Source organism: Schistocerca serialis, chromosome 10 (assembly GCF_023864345.2).
Source record: "Schistocerca serialis cubense isolate TAMUIC-IGC-003099 chromosome 10, iqSchSeri2.2, whole genome shotgun sequence".
Classification (NCBI taxonomy): Eukaryota; Metazoa; Arthropoda; class Insecta; order Orthoptera; family Acrididae; genus Schistocerca; species Schistocerca serialis.
This window is the reverse complement of record NC_064647.1, coordinates 142880966-142904543: the sequence shown is the minus strand read 5'-3', so window position 1 is coordinate 142904543 and position 23578 is coordinate 142880966. Positions and strand designations below refer to the sequence as shown.

At 41.2% G+C, this 23578-nt stretch overlaps 1 protein-coding gene across 3 annotated transcripts in view; it reads left to right on the top strand.

The window, feature by feature from the left end:
- The window catches only part of LOC126425109 (ESF1 homolog), an 84846-nt gene that overhangs the window by 38233 nt on the left and 23035 nt on the right, over positions 1-23578 (top strand). For all 3 annotated transcript variants that reach the window (XM_050088038.1, XM_050088036.1, XM_050088037.1), the window contains exons 6-7: positions 10984-11245; positions 17765-18051. In XM_050088038.1, the coding sequence (XP_049943995.1) occupies positions 10984-11245; positions 17765-18051 (549 nt within the window). The remainder of the gene's footprint in view (positions 1-10983; positions 11246-17764; positions 18052-23578) is intronic.

The window sequence follows — 23578 nt, the reverse complement described above, 5'->3', positions numbered from 1 at the left end:
CGTTACACAGTCGGCGCGAATTGAATAGGCACGCTGCAGCCCTATTCAAACGTGCGCGCGCATTTCCCCTCCCTCCCCTCCCTCCCCTCCCTCCCTACTCCGCGACCTTGCACCTGCTCGCGAGCACGTGCCTGAGCAGACGCGAGTACTCGCGCTCAAAACCGGCCAGTTGTTAAGCCCTGTTCTAAGATAATTTGTAGCAACAGTATTGCCTCGCGTGTTCCTATATTTCTTCGGAACCCAAAATGATATCCCTTGAGGTAGGCTTTTACCAGTCTTTCCATTCTTCTGTAAATAATTCTTGTCAGTGTTTTGGAAAATTTGAGTAGACCAATATAATGCAGATGTTTCATGATGCTTATATTTACAGCAGAGTCCAGCAGATAATATGCTAAATGCAAAGACACGTAATGTTTTTAGGACACTGTAGTTCCATCTCCATTACCACATATAGCTAGCACTAAGGGGCAGAAACTGTTTGAAGCTTTGTGTTAGACGTGATACTGAAAAATTTAGAAGGTTAACAGATTTTTCAGTGCATAATTCATTTATTGTTTATTTAGACTTTGAAAAGATAAAGACAACTTGCAAAGGTACGTTTGAAGCTGTGTCTTATAATAGAAACTAGCTGACCTGGCGAACTTCGTACCGCCTAACAGTCAATGAATGTCGTGTTACCTTTTAGCTGAACTAATTTAGGCTTTGATGAACGTAATACAATGATACAAAATAATATTAATATACACTCCTGGAAATTGAAATAAGAACACCGTGAATTCATTGTCCCAGGAAGGGGAAACTTTATTGACACATTCCTGGGGTCAGATACATCACATGATCACACCGACAGAACCACAGGCACATAGACACAGGCAACAGAGCATGCACAATGTCGGCACTAGTACAGTGTATATCCACCTTTCGCAGCAATGCAAGCTGCTATTCTCCCATGGAGACGATCGTAGAGATGCTGGATGTAGTCCTGTGGAACGGCTTGCCATGCCATTTCCACCTGGCGCCTCAGTTGGACCAGCGTTCGTGCTGGACGTGCAGACCGCGTGAGACGACGCTTCATCCAGTCCCAAACATGCTCAATGGGGGACAGATCCGGAGATCTTGCTGGCCAGGGTAGTTGACTTACACCTTCTAGAGCACGTTGGGTGGCACGGGATACATGCGGACGTGCATTGTCCTGTTGGAACAGCAAGTTCCCTTGCCGGTCTAGGAATGGTAGAACGATGGGTTCGATGACGGTTTGGATGTACCGTGCACTATTCAGTGTCCCCTCGACGATCACCAGTGGTGTACGGCCAGTGTAGGAGATCGCTCCCCACACCATGATGCCGGGTGTTGGCCCTGTGTGCCTTGGTCGTATGCAGTCCTGATTGTGGCGCTCACCTGCACGGCGCCAAACACGCATACGACCATCATTGGCACCAAGGCAGAAGCGACTCTCATCGCTGAAGACGACACGTCTCCATTCGTCCCTCCATTCACGCCTGTCGCGACACCACTGGAGGCGGGCTGCACGATGTTGGGGCGTGAGCGGAAGACGGCCTAACGGTGTGCGGGACCGTAGCCCAGCTTCATGGAGACGGTTGCGAATGGTCCTCGCCGATACCCCAGGAGCAACAGTGTCCCTAATTTGCTGGGAAGTGGCGGTGCGGTCCCCTACGGCACTGCGTAGGATCCTACGGTCTTGGCGTGCATCCGTGCGTCGCTGCAGTCCGGTCCCAGGTCGACGGGCACGAGCACCTTCCGCCGACCACTGGCGACAACATCGATGTACTGTGGAGACCTCACGCCCCACGTGTTGAGCAATTCGGCGGTACGTCCACCCGGCCTCCCGCATGCCCACTATACGCCCTCGCTCAAAGTCCGTCAACTGCACATACGGTTCACGTCCACGCTGTCGCGGCATGCTACCAGTGTTAAAGACTGCGATGGAGCTCCGTATGCCACGGCAAACTGGCTGACACTGACGGCGGCGGTGCACAAATGCTGCGCAGCTAGCGCCATTCGACGGCCAGCACCGCGGTTCCTGGTGTGTCCGCTGTGCCGTGCGTGTGATCATTGCTTGTACAGCCCTCTCGCAGTGTCCGGAGCAAGTATGGTGGGTCTGACACACCGGTGTCAATGTGTTCTTTTTTCCATTTCCAGGAGTGTAGATAGAAATATAAAAGTATTTTATTTTGATGAATGATGATGAATACATACAGAATGAGAATAAAAATTAAAAAAATAATAATAATTAAGTATTTCAAACACATGTCAGAAAAAAATCATTGAAAACTATGTTGTGCAGGTTGGGATACACTCTGATTAATTCATTAATCGGATTTTCATTCAAGCACCTTGTGGTAAACGACATTATTTGTTTTTTGGTCAGGCGCAAGAACAAATAATGCGGATGGTTTGCTGACACGTGAGCATGCCACGTACAATTGAGCATGAGAAAAACACGCATTTTCTAGATTGAGGCCACAAATAGTCAAGGATTGGCCCTGTGATTTGTTGATCGTCATGGCGAAAGCAAGACGAATCGGGAATTGAATTCGTTTAAACTCAAAGGGCATATCTGTTGGGATCATCGGAATCCTTGGAATAAGAACTTCCTCATCTTTAAATTTTCCTTTAAGTATCGACGCGTGAATCACATTGCTCATCAGTTTTCTTATCACCAAACGCGTTCCATTGCACAGTTTTGGTTGGTTTAAATTTCTAAGCATGATGACTACCGAGCCACCTTCAGTTGTAAATTGTGTGGTGGTAAACCAGGCACATCCAAGGATTTCAAAAATTGAGTTGGATAATTAGTGGCTTCTTCTTTGTTTGTTACGCAGTCGATAGATTTGAATGAATACAGAGTACCTACGATTTGATTTTGAATTATAAAATTGAGGTCATCTACATCTTTATTTTTAGCCGCCAAAATTGCTCGCTCACTTAACCATTTAGTATTTTTGTGGTTAGCAATGATATCCGGAAATACTTTGTTGATAAGCTCGTCTTTTGATGAAACAAAATTTCAAAAATTTGGAGGAAATGAAATCAAACCGCTCGATTCGTCAACAGGAACACGGCCATCACCGATAGTCAGCAATTGCTTCGAGAAATCATCAGCAGATAGATCGTTCAACAATGCAACTCTCATATTTACAGACAGTTGAAGTTTGTTTACATATCGCCACAGATTTGATGCTTTGAGGCAAGCGTTTATTTCGTCGGCAGCAGTAGATCTTGGAATTACTGGTAGTGTTTGCCGGAAATCACCAGATAGTAAAATCATTGAACCACCAAAACATCTCGAGTCATTGCGCAGATCTTTTAATGTTCGGTCTAGTGCTTCCAATGCGCGTTTGTGCGCCATTGTGCATTCGTCCCATATGATGATTTTTGATGCTACTAAAACTTTGGCCATTGCGGAGTGTTTCGAAATGTTACATGTCGGTTGTTCAGTAGTTTGAAGGTTTAATGGCAATTTTAACGCTGAGTGAGCCGTACGGCATCCGTCTAACAATGTGGCCGCTATTCCAGAAGAAGCAATTGCTACCGCAATTTCGGATCTCGCACGTACAGTGGCCAAAATCAATGACATGAGGAATGTCTTCCCAGTTCCACGGGGGGCATCCAAAAAAAATAAGCCACCATTTCCATCATCAATTGCATTAATCAGTGTATCATAGACTTCCTTCTGCTTAGGATTCAACAGTGGTACATTCGTTTGAACTGATTGGATTAGTTCATGTGGATCATATTCACGTTCACGTTCCAATTCTCTATTAAATGCGTCATTCATTCCGCGATCTGGCGCTGGCATTCCTAACCTAACTAACAAACTGCCACACATGAGGTAACACATATCTTCGATCAAGAGCAAAGCCTGGTTATGCATCTCCTCTTTCGCCTCAAGATCGGGATTTCTTGAGCTGACACGAATTCGATATAAAATGTCTTCTGACATGTTATCTTTGTATTTGTTCCACAGGTCACGTGGGTTCGATGGGAAGCATGTCGAAATGATGATAGCAAATAATGTGCGTATCTGACTTGGAGATGCAGAAATAATTGCTTCAGCGATTGTCGTGTCCCAATGAGTATCGTTTTTAAGCAAATTCAGCTCTTGTCATGCTGCACGAAATGTGGGGCACACTATACCATCGACAGTTCGTAGCGATTCAAATGATGTTGGCCCTCGAACATGTACCAGCAACAACCGCAAATAGAAACATTCATCATTCTTCGGATGAACTGTGTAAATACGACCAAGAGCATCAGCAGAACACGTATCTGGATGACCAGGAACTGCATCGCCTTGCTTCCGACATTGAAATTTCTTCGATGTAGCGTTCCAAGTGTAATAACGTGGCATTTCCGAGTAAAGCAACGTTCGTGCGAACGGATCATTTTGACAAATCGCAAAGAAACTGGTCAGTGTTGTCGCTGGAGGTGTTTTGGCACGTTGAGCAGCATTCGACGCTGTGAAATATACTCTCTGACCATTCTCTAGATGCACCCCCAAATGTACAACAGTGGGATAACGTTCGTGAATAGGGAATGAGAATATACGCCAAATTGCTTCATTGCAGTTCACATATCTACCAACTTGATAGCGATTGATTTCATCGTTGATATTGGATGTTTGGATACCAAAAACCACCATGTCCCTCCCTTTCGTGACATATTTGCAAATGTATTTAATAGATTTGACCGAATTGCAATACTCAACATTACAATGTGCCTTGAATGTTTTGGAAAGAAGTGGCGAATATGGAACAATCCAACTGTTGTCAACTATGAAATCGTTTCCTTTCACTTTAGTTGTGATAGTTCTACCATTATCATCGGGCGATCGACGCCGATACAATGGATAACCATCGTTGCCTGTAATGGTCTCTGCCGTGAATTTTCGCGGATACCGTTTGGAACACTTGCCGTCGACCATGCACGGTGATTGGCAGTTGATAGTGCCACATGGTCCATGAATCATATTCGTGATTACATCATCATGTAGGTCTGGATCGGTTTCAGGAGCAGGAATCTCTGCACATATGATGTCATCTGTTTGATCTGGCCAATTCTGTCTACTAACCAAATTAGAATGTGAGCATGCGGTAGGCCTCGTTTTTGCCATTCGACTGAATACATCCAGCATCGAGTAATCCCAAAGACGTGTTGCTTAACAATGTAATTTATTAGTGACCGAATTTTTTGCTTGAAAACCCGTGCGGTGATGTCGTGTCGATCACTTGATGTTTGTCCGGGAAGCAGCAATTGAATCATTTCCATCCATTTCGGATTACATGTAAATGTAATGAATAGATCTGGCCGACCATAATGACGAACATATGTCATTGCATCTTGCGCATATTCATGCATATGACGCGGGCTACCTGTGTATGTCGCTGGTAAAATAGTCAATCGACCAACATTTTCTGAATCTCCTTCTGTGCTTATTGCATCGTGTAAATGAATATACTCTTCCGAACGCAATTTAGCTCGATTCAACCGGATGAAAGTCAGGCGCTCCGTTTCGATTTTAACGTATATGTCAACGCAGTATTGTTGAAGCAGTCGACGAAATCATAACAAATAATTGTCAGAATTTTCACGAATCATCAAACGATATGCGTAATAATTCATCGAACTGACCTTCTTGGTAGTTTCCTCACCTGAAACAAATACAGTAAAAATTGTATTTTAGAACCCCTAATAGGTTAACGACTCTTACAGTTACTCTCTACTAAAGTAGGAGTGACAACTTTTTTTGTGTACCAAAAGCAAACAGAATAAAATGTATATCAAGTTAAAATGAAGACAATGATATTGATCTTACCATTCAATGGATTAATCATTTTGATATTAAAGTGATATCCATCGTCTCCTTGCCAAAACATCAGCGGGTATTGTAACGCATCATATGAACGGTGTGTTTCATATATTCTTTGTAGTTGCCCAGTATTGCGTCGTGTAAGCACAATATCACGTGTTTCCAAGTTTTCACCAACAATCAGGATTACCACTTCATCGATTGTTGGAGCATTAAATGTGCGTTCATGTGTTCCAGCTGGTCTTTTATCTGCTCTGATTACAACTTTATAGTCATCACTTGGCATGCGCTCTAAAGCAGTCTTGAACAGCCTGACCAATTGCATTTGCTGCAAATCTTGGAGAATTGCTCTTTTCGTAGCTGTGTTGATCCCTTGACGCCGGTCATATTGCCCATGACGTATATTTGCAAGAATTTGTGCTGTGCACCTTCAATATGTTGCAGTGATCCAATGCGATGGCAAATCTGTAAATTCAAAGCCATAGCTATAGTTAGATTTACAAACACTTTTTTTTTTCAAATAATAACATACCATTTTTATTTTAGAGACAAATACAGAAATCTAACAAACTACATTCCAAATTTTTTTTACAATCATAGAAAATAAATTTTTTAACGTAAATTACCTTAAATGTCGGATTATATCCGTGTTCTTCGATAATTTCCGCCCCAAATGAAGTCATTTGGAAACAGACATTGTATTTTTGAGTGTTCGCTAGAAAATGTCGTGATTCTAGTGTTTCGCCATAAAGCAGGGAACGCAATGGCTCTGGTGGCGGGACCACTAATGGCAATGTCACTTTACCACTAAGGCAGCACAAACCAGGCGTTTCACCAGCAAACTTCAATGCGCCACAATGCTGGCAAACAACGTCCATTGGACCAATGCAAACTAAACGATGCAAGCTATAGTCGATGGTGCAATCATATCGAAACGCTGCTCGATTCAAATCAATACTTGAACCATTTCTTCTTGCACTTCAAAGATTATTCCTCTGTTCATCTGTACGATAAGCTCGACGATTTCTCGTTTCTAATCTAGCCATTTCACGGGCTGCCTCTCTTTGCTCTTGTGTTTGAGAAGCACGAATTAAGGCCCTTCTTTGCTCCATCCTAACGCGGCGCTCTTCTCGGGCAATTTCTCATTCTTCGTCAGATAATTGACTCGCGATATTCCGTTGCCTAATTGCATTACGGCTCCGCTGGGAAAGATTAGATCTTCTAGGACGCGGCATTTTTATTAATAGTAATACTGAATATGCACTCGCACAAAACCACATAAAACAATCGAGACATAGACAATAGCTTATCAAGAAAAATCATAGACAACCTATGAAAAGACATTTACACTTTTGTTAACCTGTAGAATAAATCTTTAATTAATTTAATAAATAATTTACACAAATTAATGTCTAAAACAAACAAATATAACAGTACCTACCTGAACTTTCGAGACATTTTACACAAAATAAATTTCTGAACGCACACATAAATAGTGGTTACAGTATTTGACAGGATTGGACAACAAATGTTTGACTTGTAATAAACAAATGAGCATTTATTGAAATGATTAAGTATTCATTACACATTTTTGAACGCACGCGTAATATTTTTCAATCTTTTTTTAAAAAAAATACACATAATAGTTTATTCATCCATTTTAATTAGTTTATGAACGCATGCATAAATGTCAATCATTACTTACAGATTTTGACAAAAAAATTTGACAGCTCCGAAACTAAAGAACTTTTAGGGAAAATAACGCATTTTTCAAGTATTCGTCAATTTTTCATTATTTTTAAGATGTATTCTGCTATTCGGGGCGGAGACAAATCCAACAAATCAAAAACCATGAAAATTTTTATTCGTCAATTTTTCATTTTTTTAAAGATGTATTATGCTATTCTGGGCGGAGACAAATCCAACAAATCAAAAACCATGAAAATTGGTCCAGCAGATCTCGAGTTATAAGTGTTGTAACAAACCCGACTTTGTTTTATATATATAGATGCAGAACGCTCGAGGGAATAGATCATGGTGTTGGACCTTGTGTTCAAGGTTACCTTACATTGAAAAATTTAAACATGATAAATGTCTGCATGAAAATTTCATTAATTTTCAGCAAATAATTTCTGTAGTAGGCAATTTATATATAAATCTGTGGCACATTTCTGTATCTGTTGGCACGTAGACTAGCAATAGTAGGGTAGGTGCGAGAATGGAAACTGCTGTAGTGAAGCCACGCAACAAAACACTGACCTCCTTCCTTGCTGAATTGTGGAAAATGTTAGGAAGGTTGATACATATGTCAAGTATTTGGTGTATTCATGTTACAAGAAATACCCCTGTTTAGTTTGTTCGTAATGTCCTGAACGAGAACTCTCTAGTTTCGAATTGGCTGAAGCCTGTGGAAGTAAGATGACTTCAGGCAATGTGTGTTTTGTGTCTAGCTGCTGCCAATGTTGGTGATCTAATGACACAGTAACTGTGTGTATTGTAGCTGTTAGGAAGTGATAGTTGTGCAGTGCTGTGCCAAACCAGTAAGCACAGTAGTAACAGGATCACCACTCTTTCTGCGGCTGCCCAAGTGTTGGGTTTTGGTAGGCAGAGATTGCTTTTTGCCTTTGCATATTTGATCTGGCTACACAATAGTCACATTAATGTGACCACCACCAATGTTTAATGTCAACATTCAGTAACCACTCGCAGGCAACAGCCCTAGCAGTGGAGGGTATATAAAGCGTGTCGGGACAGTCGTTGCGATGTGGAAATGGAGCGATTTATTTGATGTCCAAAAGGGTACGATCATTTGCTATCAGGCCAAGGGCAGAAGCATTTCCAAAGTGGCTAAAGCCATCGGCACGCGGACCGTGCATCCGAAACGTTGGGCGTTGAGCGTGCCAAGTTTCTGACGTCATAGCGTGGATTAGCACGTTCGGCAGTCTTCCGAACGTGCAGAGCAATAGCTGGCATGTCAGATATTCTGAGCATGCATCTGAGCGTTGACCAATGAGATGGCATAGCGCCACCTACACCACACGCACGCCGTTTCCCTTCGGAACAGAGTTGTAAGGCACCATATTGGCATTCATTGCAGGCCTATATGTATATATGCCGTTTCTGAGCACCTGCAAATTGAGAATCACTGAAAAACCTGTTGTTAACAGTTTGATTCATTCCAATATGAGAAACATCATATTCGTAGCAAAAGAATTATTGTAACTTGCGTATTATGAGAGTAGGCTATTTGAAGACAGCAGCACACTGAATATACACCCAAAACACATTGTTCTTGGTACAGTTTGTTGTAATTAAATTTCAATTAGTAACATATCTACGATTAAGGTTTTCAGAAAGGGCTAACATTATATGATTAGGAGTGGAAGACATGTTGTTGGTAATGAGTAGCGTCAGCATTCTGCATGTAGTTGTTGGTTGGGGCGGTGGTTCGTGTCTTGTCAAAACCTTTCTTTTTTTTTTCCCTAACATTCGCGCTTTTATTAGATTCTGATATGTTATCATTAGTTTAATATAAGTATATATTATAATATTTGATGTTATGTAAATATAAGTTCACCTTTTTTTGAGGGGTAACTTTGTTCGATTGGCTTAATCTACAGGACAGCTTGCACTACTTGTATAAAAAAAAAATTGCTCCTTTTTCTTTTTCGATTCGTAATTCACATGTTGCAAAGATTCTGCTACTGGGTAGGAACAGTGATCTAGTAAGACTGACCTTCGGGTTTTACTAAAATGTGGGAGTGATGAAATAATGTTTATCTTATGCGGACAAGTATTGCAAATTTGTACCGCACTGTTTGTAATGCAACTTTTATAAGCCTGTGTCCTTATTGATTGGACATGGTACTTTCCTTTTCGTGGACGATGGAGGAAATGTGCGTTTAGTAGGGCTAACGTGGGAATTTTACGGTCACCTGTTGAGTAAACAGTGTGATTTACAAACTAGAAACATCCCTCAACTGCCTCTGGATTGCGTTGTGATCGCTTATACCACGTTGGGGCCCTTGTACCATATGCACAAGTCGCATCGTTCCTGAGTGTTCAGCAGCACGTTGAGCTTGGCATGCTGAATGTTAACATTCGACAGCACGGTCTGTGTGCCAACGGCTTAAGTTTGAAAAATGTTCACGTGCCACCGTGATTAAAATATACCGTTCACGGCAAAATGGCACTATCCAAAACTGGCACCGAGGTAACTGTGGTACACATCAGACCCTAGATGTCAGGGGTGATGTGTACGGGTGAATAGAAATGCAAATGTTGAGCAAGTGACCAGCCAGATGAATCAAGGGTCTAGCAACAGTGTTTCCTCAACTACCATTCACCGAACATTGTCGCGTCCGCAGAAGCCACCTGGTTCGTACGCCCGTGCTGACTGCTGTTCATTGGCAATAGAGGCTGGAATTTACACGCTGGTATGGACAGGACATCCACTGATTGGCAGTGTGTGACCTTTTCAGATGAATCTCGCTTTATGCTCCGTCAGACAGATGGCCGCTGGCACAAATAGTGCGAAACGTGTGAAAGCAAACACCCTGCAACAGTCATTGGAAGCGTCCAAGCTGGAGGAGAGAGTGCTACGATCTAGGGAATATTTTTGTGGCATTCCCTGGGTGACTTAGTCATTCTGGTAGTGGATGAACACAAGTAAGCATCATCCTTCGCCAACATGATGACATGTACCAGCAGAACAGTGCAACCTGTCACATAGCTTGCGGTGTACGTATGTGGTTGGAAGAGCACCGGGATGAGCTTACCATACTTCCCTGGCCACCAAACGCCCCAAATTTATATCCAGCAGAGAATCTGTGGAGCAACCTCGATTGGGCTGTTGTTCTGTGGGTCATTAGCAGCCATGGCACTGGAATTGGCACAACTCCATATCCCTACTGGTACCTTCCATGACCTCACAGACTCTTTTTTCTGCACTTCTTGTTGTGGTCTGCATTGCAAAAGGTGGTTATTCAAGCTTTTGACAGCTGACCCCGTTAATGTGATGGACAATGTATAAAATCATAATCTTTATTAGTGGACTTTGCAGTTGAAAATTGTACTGTAATATTTGAATTTAGAAGCTATGTTTTCTTGTAATTAATGTTTGTACAGAGACTAATCCTATGGGGGTTTCTCAGGAGCCACGAGACAGCTGTGACAGCTTACCAGAACCTGGGAAGTATGCACCCAAGCTGTTTACTAACACAGCTTTGCAACAAGCCAAAGTTGAGCTCACATGGGATGAAACGGACCCTCAACGAGTCGATATCACACGGAAACTGCAGACGGTAAAAAATATAGATGAAATCGACGATGCTGACCTGCGTGCGTACCTTGCATCGTCAGGATCAGATGAGGAGGAACGAGATGACCAACATAACGCGGAAGAGGACGAATTGTGTGAGTAGTGCAGTTTTTATGTCTTCTGTATGGACGAAGTAAAATGAGGTGTAATATATTAATCAGTGATGAGGTCATTAATTAATTAATAATTATTTAATTAATATACATTCTCAAAAGACAAGGAACACACAGAAACCTAAAGTGTGGGTACACTGTATTAACGATAATCTATCACTTTACTGCTTAATGCTATTCACACTTCTGGTGTTTATATTTAATCAAGTAAATTATAATGAAAGTTAGTAGTTAGGAAAAGGCCATTGCCTCTTCAGTTATAGTATATAGCTGCTATTAGTAGCTTAATTATATACTTTTTACATAGTTATTTTTCAAAGAAAATATTTTCATGCCTCTAAATAATGAATCCTATTTATAGAACATTATTATTTATCACATATACTATCTAATCAAAAGTATGTGGACACCCCCAAAAACATACGTTTTTCATATTAGGTGCATTGTGCTGCCAGGTACTCCATATCAGCGATTTCAGTAGTCATTAGACATAGTGAGAGAGCAGAATGAGGCACTCCGCAGAACTCATAGACTTTGAATGTGGTCAGGTGATTGGGTGTTACTTGTGTCATGCATCTGTACATGAGAGTTCCTCACTCCTAAACATCCCTAGGTCCACTGTTTCCAATGTGATAGTGAAGTGGAAATGTGAAGGTAAATGTACAGCACAAAAGTGTATAGGACGACCTCGTCTCTTGACTGAAAGAGACCGCCAACAGTTGAAGAGGGTCGTAATGTGTAATAGGCAGACATTTATCCAGACCATCACACAGGAATTCCAAACTGCATCAGGATCCAGGCAACACCATAATGAATTCCAGCATTACTGATGGAGGGTGCCACAAGCTTGTAAGTCATTTTTAGCCAGGTGTCCAGATACTTTCGATCACATGCTACTTGACATGCGGCTAACTGAAATTTTCAATCCCCGAATCTGAATATTCAGATAATTTGTACAAAGAGCAGCTAATGATGTATATTTTTAATTCTCATTTAAATTAGTAGAGATTATCGATGTTGTGCTTTACATTAAACAGGAGGCTGTCAAATACTTTTGCTGCAGCATCACCTGATTTATTTCCTCTACAGTTGACTCAGTGTAGGACATGACCCTCTTACGCATGGATCTATATGTTTGTGATGCCTATGGTGTACAGAATTCAGTACTTTATTTTTTTAGCGGAGTGGATTTCTTTTAACGATACTCACCTGTTAGATCTCCATGTGGTTACTCAAGACCCAGGTGTTGTGCACTCAACACTATATATTGCATTGGTGTGTAGGTTCATAGTGTTTTTCCATAAGTTTAATAAACACAATAGATACACATAACAGAGACTTTAGTCACAAATAATATGGTCTCCTTCATTATTTACTAAAGCCTGCCAATGCTGGGGTAACTTTTAAATTCAGTGAGTAGAAATCACATGGTTTTGAGGTGAATAATTTGTCAAGCTATGTTTGGAATGCATTTTCATCTGATAAGGAAGTTCCTTAAAGATTGTTCAACAGAGAGATGCACCTGATACATAACATTATCGTTTGTGGATGCTCGCAGGTCTTTGTATGAAGAGTTGCTGCTTTGTTTGGGTTCAACCATTCCTTTCTTTTCTTTATGCTAGCATAGACACCATTTCTTGTCACCAGTAATGACACGGGATAGGAATGGTTGGTGTTGTTCATGAACCAATCCGTGATGAGCAAGCGGGATGCACATCAGGGCACCTGCTGATTTTTGTGACTGTGGCTTACAGCATGTTATACATATACTCCTGATTTCTGAATCTCCACTACTGCATGCAAATGGTGCATGTTAGTGGAATGAGATCTCAGTTCATCACATTTGCCAGTTCTCAGGTACACTGATGTGGATCATTATGAATTAATGTGCTTAAATGGTGTTCATGAAACCTCTAAAACCTTCCTGAATGTGGAGAGTCACTAGTGTCAAAACGATCCTCCTCAAAGTGAGAAAGTCATTTTCTTGCCATGTGTCCAGTGGCATTGTGCCCATATATAGCGGAAATGCCTCTGGCTGCTGTCATCCCTTTATTGAAGTCAAACAGAATAATATGTGAGAAATGTTCTGATTTCTCCACACGGCACTCCCATTTTTTAGTGTCCACAGACCACTCACCATCTCCAAGTGAGAAAATGACAACATGTCAACTGAAACAGCTGTGGTGAAAGACGAATAAAAATATTACAGTTGGTAAGTAAACCCATAGCAACTGGAACACCAAAATGCAAAACAAAAATGCTACGAACGCATGCACCAGAGTAACATGATCATTGTCATTGTCATCCATTACCCATGTTTTGCTTTAGTTGATGTTCATCTTATTTCACATTACTTTCAAAGAATTGTTGTGTCCTTTTTAAAATGTTGAAGATGATTGATTGATTGACAGTTTATGAACTCTGGTCTTATTTTGCTTCTTAAATGCAACATACATGGAAGTAGCCTACAGTTGTCGCCAATCATGTGAGGCCTACGGAGATTGTGTAACCAGTGATTAAGTGGTCAGCAGATGTGTTATAAAACTTAATAAAAGGTGGGATGTAGTCCGTGTTGACTAACAGAGTGGTTGGTTGTTGTCCTCGGGTGGGGGCCTGTCGAATGATACTGAAGTGAAAATTGGCGACAACAGGTGTGTGATGATTTTGTTAATTTCAGTGGCATTTCCACAGTATTACATTAAAATGTGAAAAATTTCTTGAGCTATACTAATTGATATTATGGTTGTGTAAATAAGAGTCCATCTGAAGCTGATTTTTATCATTAGCTACACATACTGTCACGGAATAAATCTGCTGGAATGAGAGAATAAGAGTTACAGAATATTTGAGGAGACCTCCACAAAATGTATGATAATCTACATAACATAATATTCTTACTGCTCTGTTTTGCTAAATAAATAGTGTATTTTTCTTAGGTACCATATCCCACAAAACAGCTGTGTAAGTGAAAGGGGAGTATAAGTATATGTAAAATTAGCACAAATCCTGTGCTCACATATACTTGCAACTTCTGTCAAGGTTGAGATTTTCACTCTGCAGCAGAGTGTGCGCTGATATGAAACTTCCTGGCAGATTAAAACTGTGTGTCGGACTGAGACTCGAACTCGGGACCTTTGCCTTTCGCAGGCAAGCGCTCTACCAACTGAGCTACCCAAGCACGACTCACGCCCCGTCCTCACAGCCAGTACCTCGTCTCCTACCTTCCAAACTTTACAGAAGCTCTCCTGCGAACCTTTCAGAACTACAGAACTGCAAGGTTCGCAGGAGAGCTTCTGTAAAGTTTGGAAGGTAGGAGGCGAGGTACTGGTAGAAGTAAAGCTGTGAGGACGGGGCATGAGTCATGCTTGGGTAGCTCAGTTGGTAGAGCGCTTGCTTGCGAAAGGCAAAGGTCCCGCGTTCGAGTCTCGGTCCGGCACACAGTTTTAATCTGCCAGGAAGTTTCTGTCAAGGTGATATACACTGTCGTCCAATAAATTGCAACACCATGAAGGCAGCATACAAGAAATATGAAACTGATGTGCTAGCATATGCAAACAATTAATATTTTAATGCAGCCTCACAAACTGGGTAAGAGTAGTGCCGTCCTCATTTTGAATGTGAAAGAGATCTCACAGTAAGTTACTCATTCAGAAATGGCATTTGATCATTAGTTGTTTTTGAGAAGATTGTGTTATGACTTGTGTAAGAAGGAGAAACATTTGACAGCATGTTTTCTGTAAGAAGGAGAAACATCTGACAGCATGTGCCGGGGCCTGACAGTGAGAGGATTGTGGTCTTTCGAGACTACAGTTCATCGTTCAGCGATATAGGTGCTCATATCGGTCAGCTTATGACGGCACTTTCAAATATGTAGTGGCCGAGTTCGGGAGGGCTGTACTCATTGTTGTGCGGAATTTCAGCGGTCCCACATGACTGGTGGCCGAGAGGAAGGACATAATATATACTCATCCGTGTAGAATCTTACAGCAACATCGTGTACATTGTTCCAGGAAATGGGCTAATTTGGAGCAAGACAAGTATCGACGCAGTCTGTGTGATGGCATCAGGAGCACCATGGTGGTGATTCTTGCACCTTCCTGTGCTGCAGCAGTGGGGAGAGTTGGGCTGACAATTGTGCGGAGGGATGACAACAGTTGACGCAGGAGTGGCACTGCATTGTCTTTTCCGAGTCCTGGTTCCATGTACTGTATGACTATGGACATATCTGTCTGTGGAGGCTCTGAAGACAACAGATGTTGGCACACTGAACTTGTCATCATACGGACCTAGTATCTGACCGATTGGTTAGACAACACACGTACCTATAGTTCTCACTGCTGGTAATATGGGCAGCAGCTATTACATTTCTGATGTATTTAAGGTCTGGATGAGCCAAGTATAGAGATGGTGAGAGCAGCAGGAGAGGTGGGGATACAATGGCTATATAAAGTAATGAAAATTGTGTGGGGACAGAGGATGATCCCAGAATACTGGAAGAAGGGAATAATTGTCCCGATCTTTAAGAAGGGAAATAGAAAAGAGTGCAAGAACTATTGGGGGATAACATTGACGAGTCATTGTGCTAAGATTTTTGAGAATATTTTGGGAGCACAAATTTTGGCAAAATTAGAAGGAAGGATGAGAGAAGAGCAATATGGCTTCAGAACAGGAAGGTTCATGGTGGATCTAATTTTTGTTGTAAGACATCTGCAGGAACAGCACTATGAATATGGAACAGATCTACTAATCACCTTCCTGGACATTAAAAAAGCGTATGATAGTGTACGTAGAAGCAAAGTGTGGAAGAGAGGAGTAGCAAAACAGATTATTTGGAGGATAAGGGAAATGTACTATGGAAGTGTGAGCTGTGTGGAAGTGGGAGGAGAGAGATCAGCTTGGATTGAACAGAAGAATGGCTTGAGGCAGGGAAGTACACTTTCACCATTACTCTTCATTGTAGTGATGGATGGTATAATGAGTACAAGTAATTGGTGGAAGGAAGATGAAAGCTATGGAGCTGGCCGAAGTGGCCGAGCGGTTCTAGGCACTACAGTCTGGAACTGCACGACCGCTACGGTTGCAGGTTCGAATCCTGCCTCGGGCATGGATGTTGTGATGTTCTTAGGTTAGTTAGGTTTAAGTAGTTCTAAGTTCTAGGGGACTGATGACCTCAGAACTTAAGTCCCATAGTGCTCAGAGCCATTTGAAAGCTGTGGTGTTTGCAAATGATCTGATGATTTGGGGGAATAAGGAGGTGGAAGTACAAGAACAGTTGGACATGTGGGATGAAATTTAGTATAAGTAAGAGTGAGATGATTATCACAACAACAAAGAAGGAGAGAGGAACAACTGGAATAACAATTGGTGGGGAATGATTGAGGAGAGTGGAGAGTTTCAAGTACTTAGGAAGATGGAAAAAATGACAAGGAAAGGCAGAAGCATTTTGGAAGAGTGTCAGAAGCCTGAGATGGAGCAAGGATGTACCCCAAATCAGTAAAAAGGTTATATACCAGTCATACTATGTCCCGATCCTGACATATGGATCCGAAACCTGGGTTGTGAAAGGAAGAGAGAAAAGCAAAGTACAATCTAGCGAGATGAAATTCTTGAGGAACGGTATTGGAGTGACAAAGATAGACAGGTTAAGAAATGAGAGGATCAGAGAGTTAATGAAGGTGGAAACATTACAGGAGGAGATAGAGAAATCGAGGGTGAGATGGTATGGACACGTTAAGAGAATGGAAGAGAAGAGGATACACAGGAGGATACATGAGATGAAAGTGGAAGGAAAGAGACCAAGAGGAAGATCGAGAGACAGATGGCCGAAAAGAGTAGAGGAATGCGTCCAGAAGAAAGGAGAAGACTGGACCAAGGTGAAGATGGAGAGATGTTGGCGAGACAGAAGATGGTGGAGAGGCCATGTTCCACACAGACCTGGCCAGAGGCTGGAAACTGTCCAAGATGATGATGATGATGATGATGGTGACTGTGCCCTATCTATGAGTTCTCTGTGACATCTTGTGACGAAATAATGCAAGGTCGTGTGTTGCCCATTCTATCCTGACCTCCTTCAATACAGAGGATGTTAAACAGTTGCCCTGACCAGGATGTTCTCCAGATCTCTCAGACAGAGAAAACATCTGGTTGTGAGTTGCTGAGAGATTGTCATGCCACCACTGACTAGACACTATGACTGGCATGGTATGACATATTCATCTCATCCCATCTCAGTTTGACTGTATGCCCAGCTGCGTTAGGGTCCTTTTTGCTGCCAGAGATGGCAGCTCTGTGTGTTAAATTTTACACCGTGTGTATGCCCAAATATCCTAAAAATATTGTGCTCCTTCTACTATATTATAAACATGTGCTATCAAGATTTCATTTGTAGTATTTCCAGGTGTTGCAGTTTTAATGACAAGAAATGTGGTTTTCCTTAAGTATTCATCTTTGGAACCACTGTAGTTCCTCTCATTTTAAATAATTTATCTCTCTTTTTCGTAGCATCAGAAGAAGAACAGTCGAAGAACGGTGACATGTTGTCGCGGTACAAACTGCTAGTGGAGGAGGCCGAGCGTCAGGAACAGGCCAAGAAAAAGAGGGCAGAGGACATCCAGATGGAAGTGACGTGGGGGCTGGGCCTGAAGGAGAAGACGGAGAAGCTGGTGAAAGAACGGCTCAAGTCGGGTGGCAGCCAGGCCACGCCTTTCGAGGAGATGCTCGCCAAGAAGCGCGAGAAGAGGAGGCAGCGCAGGGAGGAGAGAAAGAAATTGAAGCAGCAGAGCCATCAGGTCTGGCCTCAGCTTGCGTCTGTATATTTGTCGTGTTTTTGTCAGTCATTCATTACAGCTTTGAGCTAGTTATGGTATTACAAGAACACGTAAATAGAAGTAGACCCATACGAGGGTCGTTCAGTAAATAAAGAGACAAATTGGTCTGGAGAAAAAAGTGTTTATTTTTACAAAACAATACTTTTTCTTCGTGTCAACATGATCCCCTTGAACATTTACGCACTTGTTCCGACGAGCTACGAGTCTTTTTATTCTGGCTGCAAAGAAATCTTTATCTCGATGTTTGAACCAGTTTCCCACAAACTTTTCACGTCTTCATTGTCCTGAAGCCTCATCCCACGTAATGCCTCCTTCAGTGCACCAGACAAATGGAAATCACTAGGTGCTAGATTAGGACTGTAAGGGGGATGGGGCAGTACTTCCCAGCCCATTTTGTTGTTGGTTTCATGGGTTAGTTGAGCAATATGAGGACATACGTTGTCTTGTTGGAGAGTCACACCTCTCCTCTGAGATCCACGATGTCTCTCTCTCTCGTGGCTGGCTTCACCTTGTCTAAAAGCAAATCCGCATAGTCTTGGGTGTTCATTGTATGCTGCTTTTCAAGATAATCACAAAAACGGGACCTTCAACACTCCAAAATACTGTCAACATGACTTTTCCTGCTGATGCTTGGGTTTTGAATTCTTTCTTGACAGTTGAGTTGGTGTGCTTCCACTGCATGCTTTGTCTTTTTGATTCTGGTTCATAATAGTGAACCCAAGTTTCATCACAAGTTAAAATTTTGTTGAGGAAGTGCTCACCTTCTCTTTCATAATGTTCCTTTAGCTCTGTGCTCACTCTCAACCTTGTTTCGTTGTGTAGCCGCATCAACTCCGGTGGGACCCATCTTGGATATGTTTTGTGGTACTTCAGTTTGTTACAGATAATGTTATGAACTGTACCAGTACTAAGTTGAACCTTATCAACTGTAATTTCCACTGTCATATGGCAGTCAGCACGAATAATGTCACCAATTTGACTTTCGAGTGAGGTAGTTGAAACTGCAACTGCTCAGCCAGAACGGTATTTGTCAGCCACTGAGTCGCAACAATTTCTGAACTGCTCTACCCACTTGTAAAAATTTGCACAATTCATAAACCTTCAAAATGAACTTTAGCCATTCTGCAGTACATATTCACCGATTGCCTTCGGCAAGTAAGAAACGAGTAACAGAACATTGTTCAAATAATGTGGACGTTTCAAGCAGACTCGCCGTCTTGAAATGTATTTTTGAGCTTGTAAACCAAACAATGCTGATACATCAGCTGCTCAGGGCTCATCTCAGCGATGCCGACTTAAAGCCAAAAAAGTAGCGAACTTGCCATACTAACAGTTTTTTTCCCCAGACCAATTTGTCTCTTTAATTATTGAATGACCCTCTTATTATCCTCAGAAAATATGCAGACCAGAGAAGAAATTGGATGCCCCTGGGACATCATGCTAAAACTGTTTAGCATTGCCTCCATCTTGATAATGGTCTCAGCTCAGATAGAAAGAGGGACTAGAAGTTCCTTCAGCTTTTCTGTGCACACGTGAAAACACATTATCAGCAACATTAACACCTAAGTGAACTGTAGAATGAAAGACTTTTCTTGGAACACTTACATTTTTAAAATTATGAAAGATGAATGACATTTTGTTTGTTTGTGTGTGTGTGTGTGTGTGTGTGTGTGTGTGTGTGTTTTAGAATGAATGACAAAGCAATTCAAGGTGCATTGCAAGTGCTACCCACAACTCTTTCTCAGGTAAAAAAGCTAGCTATCCAACTATTCACAGTGAGGGTAGACACTTGTTACAAATCACACTGCCCCTGCATTAGTCCTTTCCATTGCAAACACTTGCTTGACCTGCACACTGCAGACCGATTTCAAATCAATGAAGTTAAAATGTGTGCACTATCCCTACTGTTCATAAATAACTTGATTGCTGCACTCCTTACTTCTGAACTGGCTGAAATTGGAAGACTGCAGTCTGTTAATGCTTTATGACTGGCTGCAGCCACTAGTGATGATGATAATAATAATAATAATAATAATAATAATACTGTATACAGTGCTATAGTTGCCTTTATGTAGTTACTACTATTTCATGCTGTCAATTAATTCATTTATCTGTTTTGAAATGAGTAATGAACTACTGCAGGTTCTGGTTCATGCTGTTAATTAATTCATTTACCTGTTTCAAAATGAGTAATGAACTACTGGTACTATCTACAACTCGGAGAAGACACTTTCTTGAGATATTTAGCGTTTGTTACGTAATGTGAGGAACACACAATTTCTACTGCATAATGCTACTAAATGAGAAAAAGTAATTATTGATAACTTATATAATCAGTATTAGAGTCTTTGAAAATTACGACAATAGTTTCACGACTGAATTTTGCCCCTCTTAGGGGGTAATTACTGCCAGGTTGGGAACCACATCTCTAGAGCTACGAAATTGCAAAGATACTGAGTGTTACATTCAACCCATACTTCCAAATAGCCTCAGACAATTTTGATAGGATTGCAACTGGGTGATTTAGCTAACCAGTCGAGATGCCATAAGGTTCGTCATCCGGGAATGTATGCTGGCAGCTCTGTGAACACAGCTTTCGCCACCTGGGAAGATGGAAATGTTCACAAAATATTTGTGGTGAAGATGTAGAGGCAAGATCAGCACTTGATCACTGCTAATATTGAATTAATCATCCTTGTTCATGTCCACACTAATCAAAATGAGTGGGCCCAAGTCGTGATACAAAAATTACTCCCAAGACAACACAGCACCCTCCTACAAATTATGGGGTAAAAGTTGATACACTCAGTGCTTTGCACTGTTTGAGAAGAGAGAAAAGTTGTGACTCTATCAGACCACGATACACACTTCCAGTCTGGCTCACTGAAGACATGCAGCTTAATGCGTCACTCGTAGAAATCACCTTTTTCAAGGTACATGACTCCAAATGTCTGTTGCACGCAGTTCTCTTTGCAATGTTCATTCAGAAACTGCACAAGATGGATCTGCAATTGCTGTTGAGTTTGTAAGAGATTGTCATTGACAAGGCCTGATTCGTCTCTGTTTACTGTCAGTTAGGCTCTTTTTATGGCCACTGTTCGTACTCCATGTTTTACAGCTGTGAGTGGTAAACCATGCCTTGCAGGATACGTTGGATGATCCACACTAATGCACTAACAAATCAGGCAACTTCATTTGCCCATCTGTGATGGCTCCAGTCTGCCACATCACCACACCTTAGAGCAATGATTCCGTACTGCCAACTGTCAATAAGCACCACTTCACAGCCGACACACCACTATTGTAGGGCCATGTAACCAACTGGTACCAGTTCTACAGCGATCCAATGATACAAGTGTGCTCTTTTGAGCAGGTGACTAGTACTGTAGTATGTAAGTGAGCTTATCAGACATGAAAGATTTGATCAGGTACGTAGCCCGTACACCAGATGTGGTTTAAATTCAAAGAAATAGTATTGATGATGATGATGGCTGTTGAGAGATATATACCAAATAAATTCATAAACGATGGTACTGATTCCTCCATGGTACACAAAACAGGTCGTAACACTATTGTGGAAGCAAAAAAGAAAAGAAAGGAAATACAAATAATCTGCTGAATTAAAGATCTATGTCACTAACGTCAATTTGCCATAGGATTTTGGAACGTGCGGTGAATTGCCTCAATGAAAGCAGTTTACTACAGATAGCTAACATGGATTCACAAAATATTTTTTTTATGAAACACAACTAGCTCTTTATTCAGCTGAAGTAATAAGTGCTATCAGTAGGCCTCACAAGTGGATTCCATATTTTTATATTTCCAGAAGGCTTAGCCACTTCTAATGGAAATACATTCATATGCAGTATCATCTCAGTTGCGTGACTGGATTTGCAATTTCCTGTCAAAAAGGTCACAATTCATAGTAATTGATGGAAAATTGAGTAAAACAGAAATTATATCTGGTGTTCCCCAAGGGAGTGTTATAGGCCCTATGCTGTTCCTGATCTATAAAAATGATTTGAGCAGCCCCCTTAGATTGTTTGGAGATGATGCTGTATTTACTATTTCATAAAGTCATCAGATGATCAAAACCTACTCAAAAATGATTTTGATGAGGTATCAGTGCATGCAAAAAATGGAAAATGACTCTAAATAATTAAAAGTGTGAAGACATCCACATGGGTACTAAAAAAAAAAAAATCTGCTAAATTTTGGTTATATGATTAATCATACAAATTCAACTAAATAGTTAGCGAGTACAATTACGTATAATTTAAATTGGAATGATTACATAGATAATGTTATGTGGAAGGCAAACAAAAAACTATGATTGATTGAGAGAACACTTAGAAAATGCAACAGGTCTACTAAAGAGACTGGCTACACTACACTTGTCCGCCCTCTTCTGGAGTATCGCTGTGTGAGGAGGCATCCGCATCAGATAGGATTGACAGAGGACATTGAAAAAGTTCAAAGAAGGGCAGCTTATTTTGTATTATTGAGAAATAGGGGAATGAGTGTCACGGATATGATAAGTGAATTTGGGTGGCAATCATTAAAAGAAAGGACTTTTTTGTTGCAGCAGGAAGGAGTGCAAAAGTATTTTGTTGGTGCCCAAATACATTAGGAGAAATGATCACCGTAATAAAATAAATCAGAGCTCACATGGAAAGATTTAAGTGTTTGTTTCTCCTCACACCTATCGAGAGTGGGTCAATAGAGAAATAGCTTGAAGGTGATGAACCCTCTGCCAGGCACTTCATTGTCAGCTGCAGACTAGCCATGTAGGTGTAGATGTACATCTTTGTGTCCATCCAAAAAGTTAAGTTTAAATGATTTTAATAGTGATTTTACAGTTTCAAATACCAATATCCAAAATTAATATTTTTCTCTCCTTGATCATCATCTTCTCACTATTTTACTTGAGGACACTGAATTTTAGCTTAGGTACTAATGTAGTGACATCCCGAAATGCCTATCCTGAATTATTGTCGCCTCACTGCATGATATTCCATTTTTGGTTTAAAATCTAACGCAGAAATTTTGGAAAATTAAAAGAAAATAGTCAGTGAAGTTATCAAAAGCTAAAAAGAAACCACACCTCTAAAATGGCTGAGAGTGTTTTATACTGTTGAGGCAAAGGTAAAGCTCTCACCAATCAGCCAATCAGCAGATTGGTTTAAACAGCACAGTGCACAATCCTGTTGGAAGTGGTACACTCTTGACTTCTGATCTTTGGATTAACGGTCCCAGTTATAGGGGGACCTTCACTTTAGCATTCGCTATATAATCTAAAACTGAATTCCTTGCCACTGCTGTCCAAGAACTGTCAGTGCAAGTAAAAAATATAAGTTCAGCCAAAAAGAATAGCACATAAAGTATAAAAAAGTAACAATATTTTTGAATCTTATTGTAGTATGTTCCACTGTGTTTTGCTGTTTGACTGCTAAAGGGGATTCAACCATTCATTTGCTATTTCAGCCTT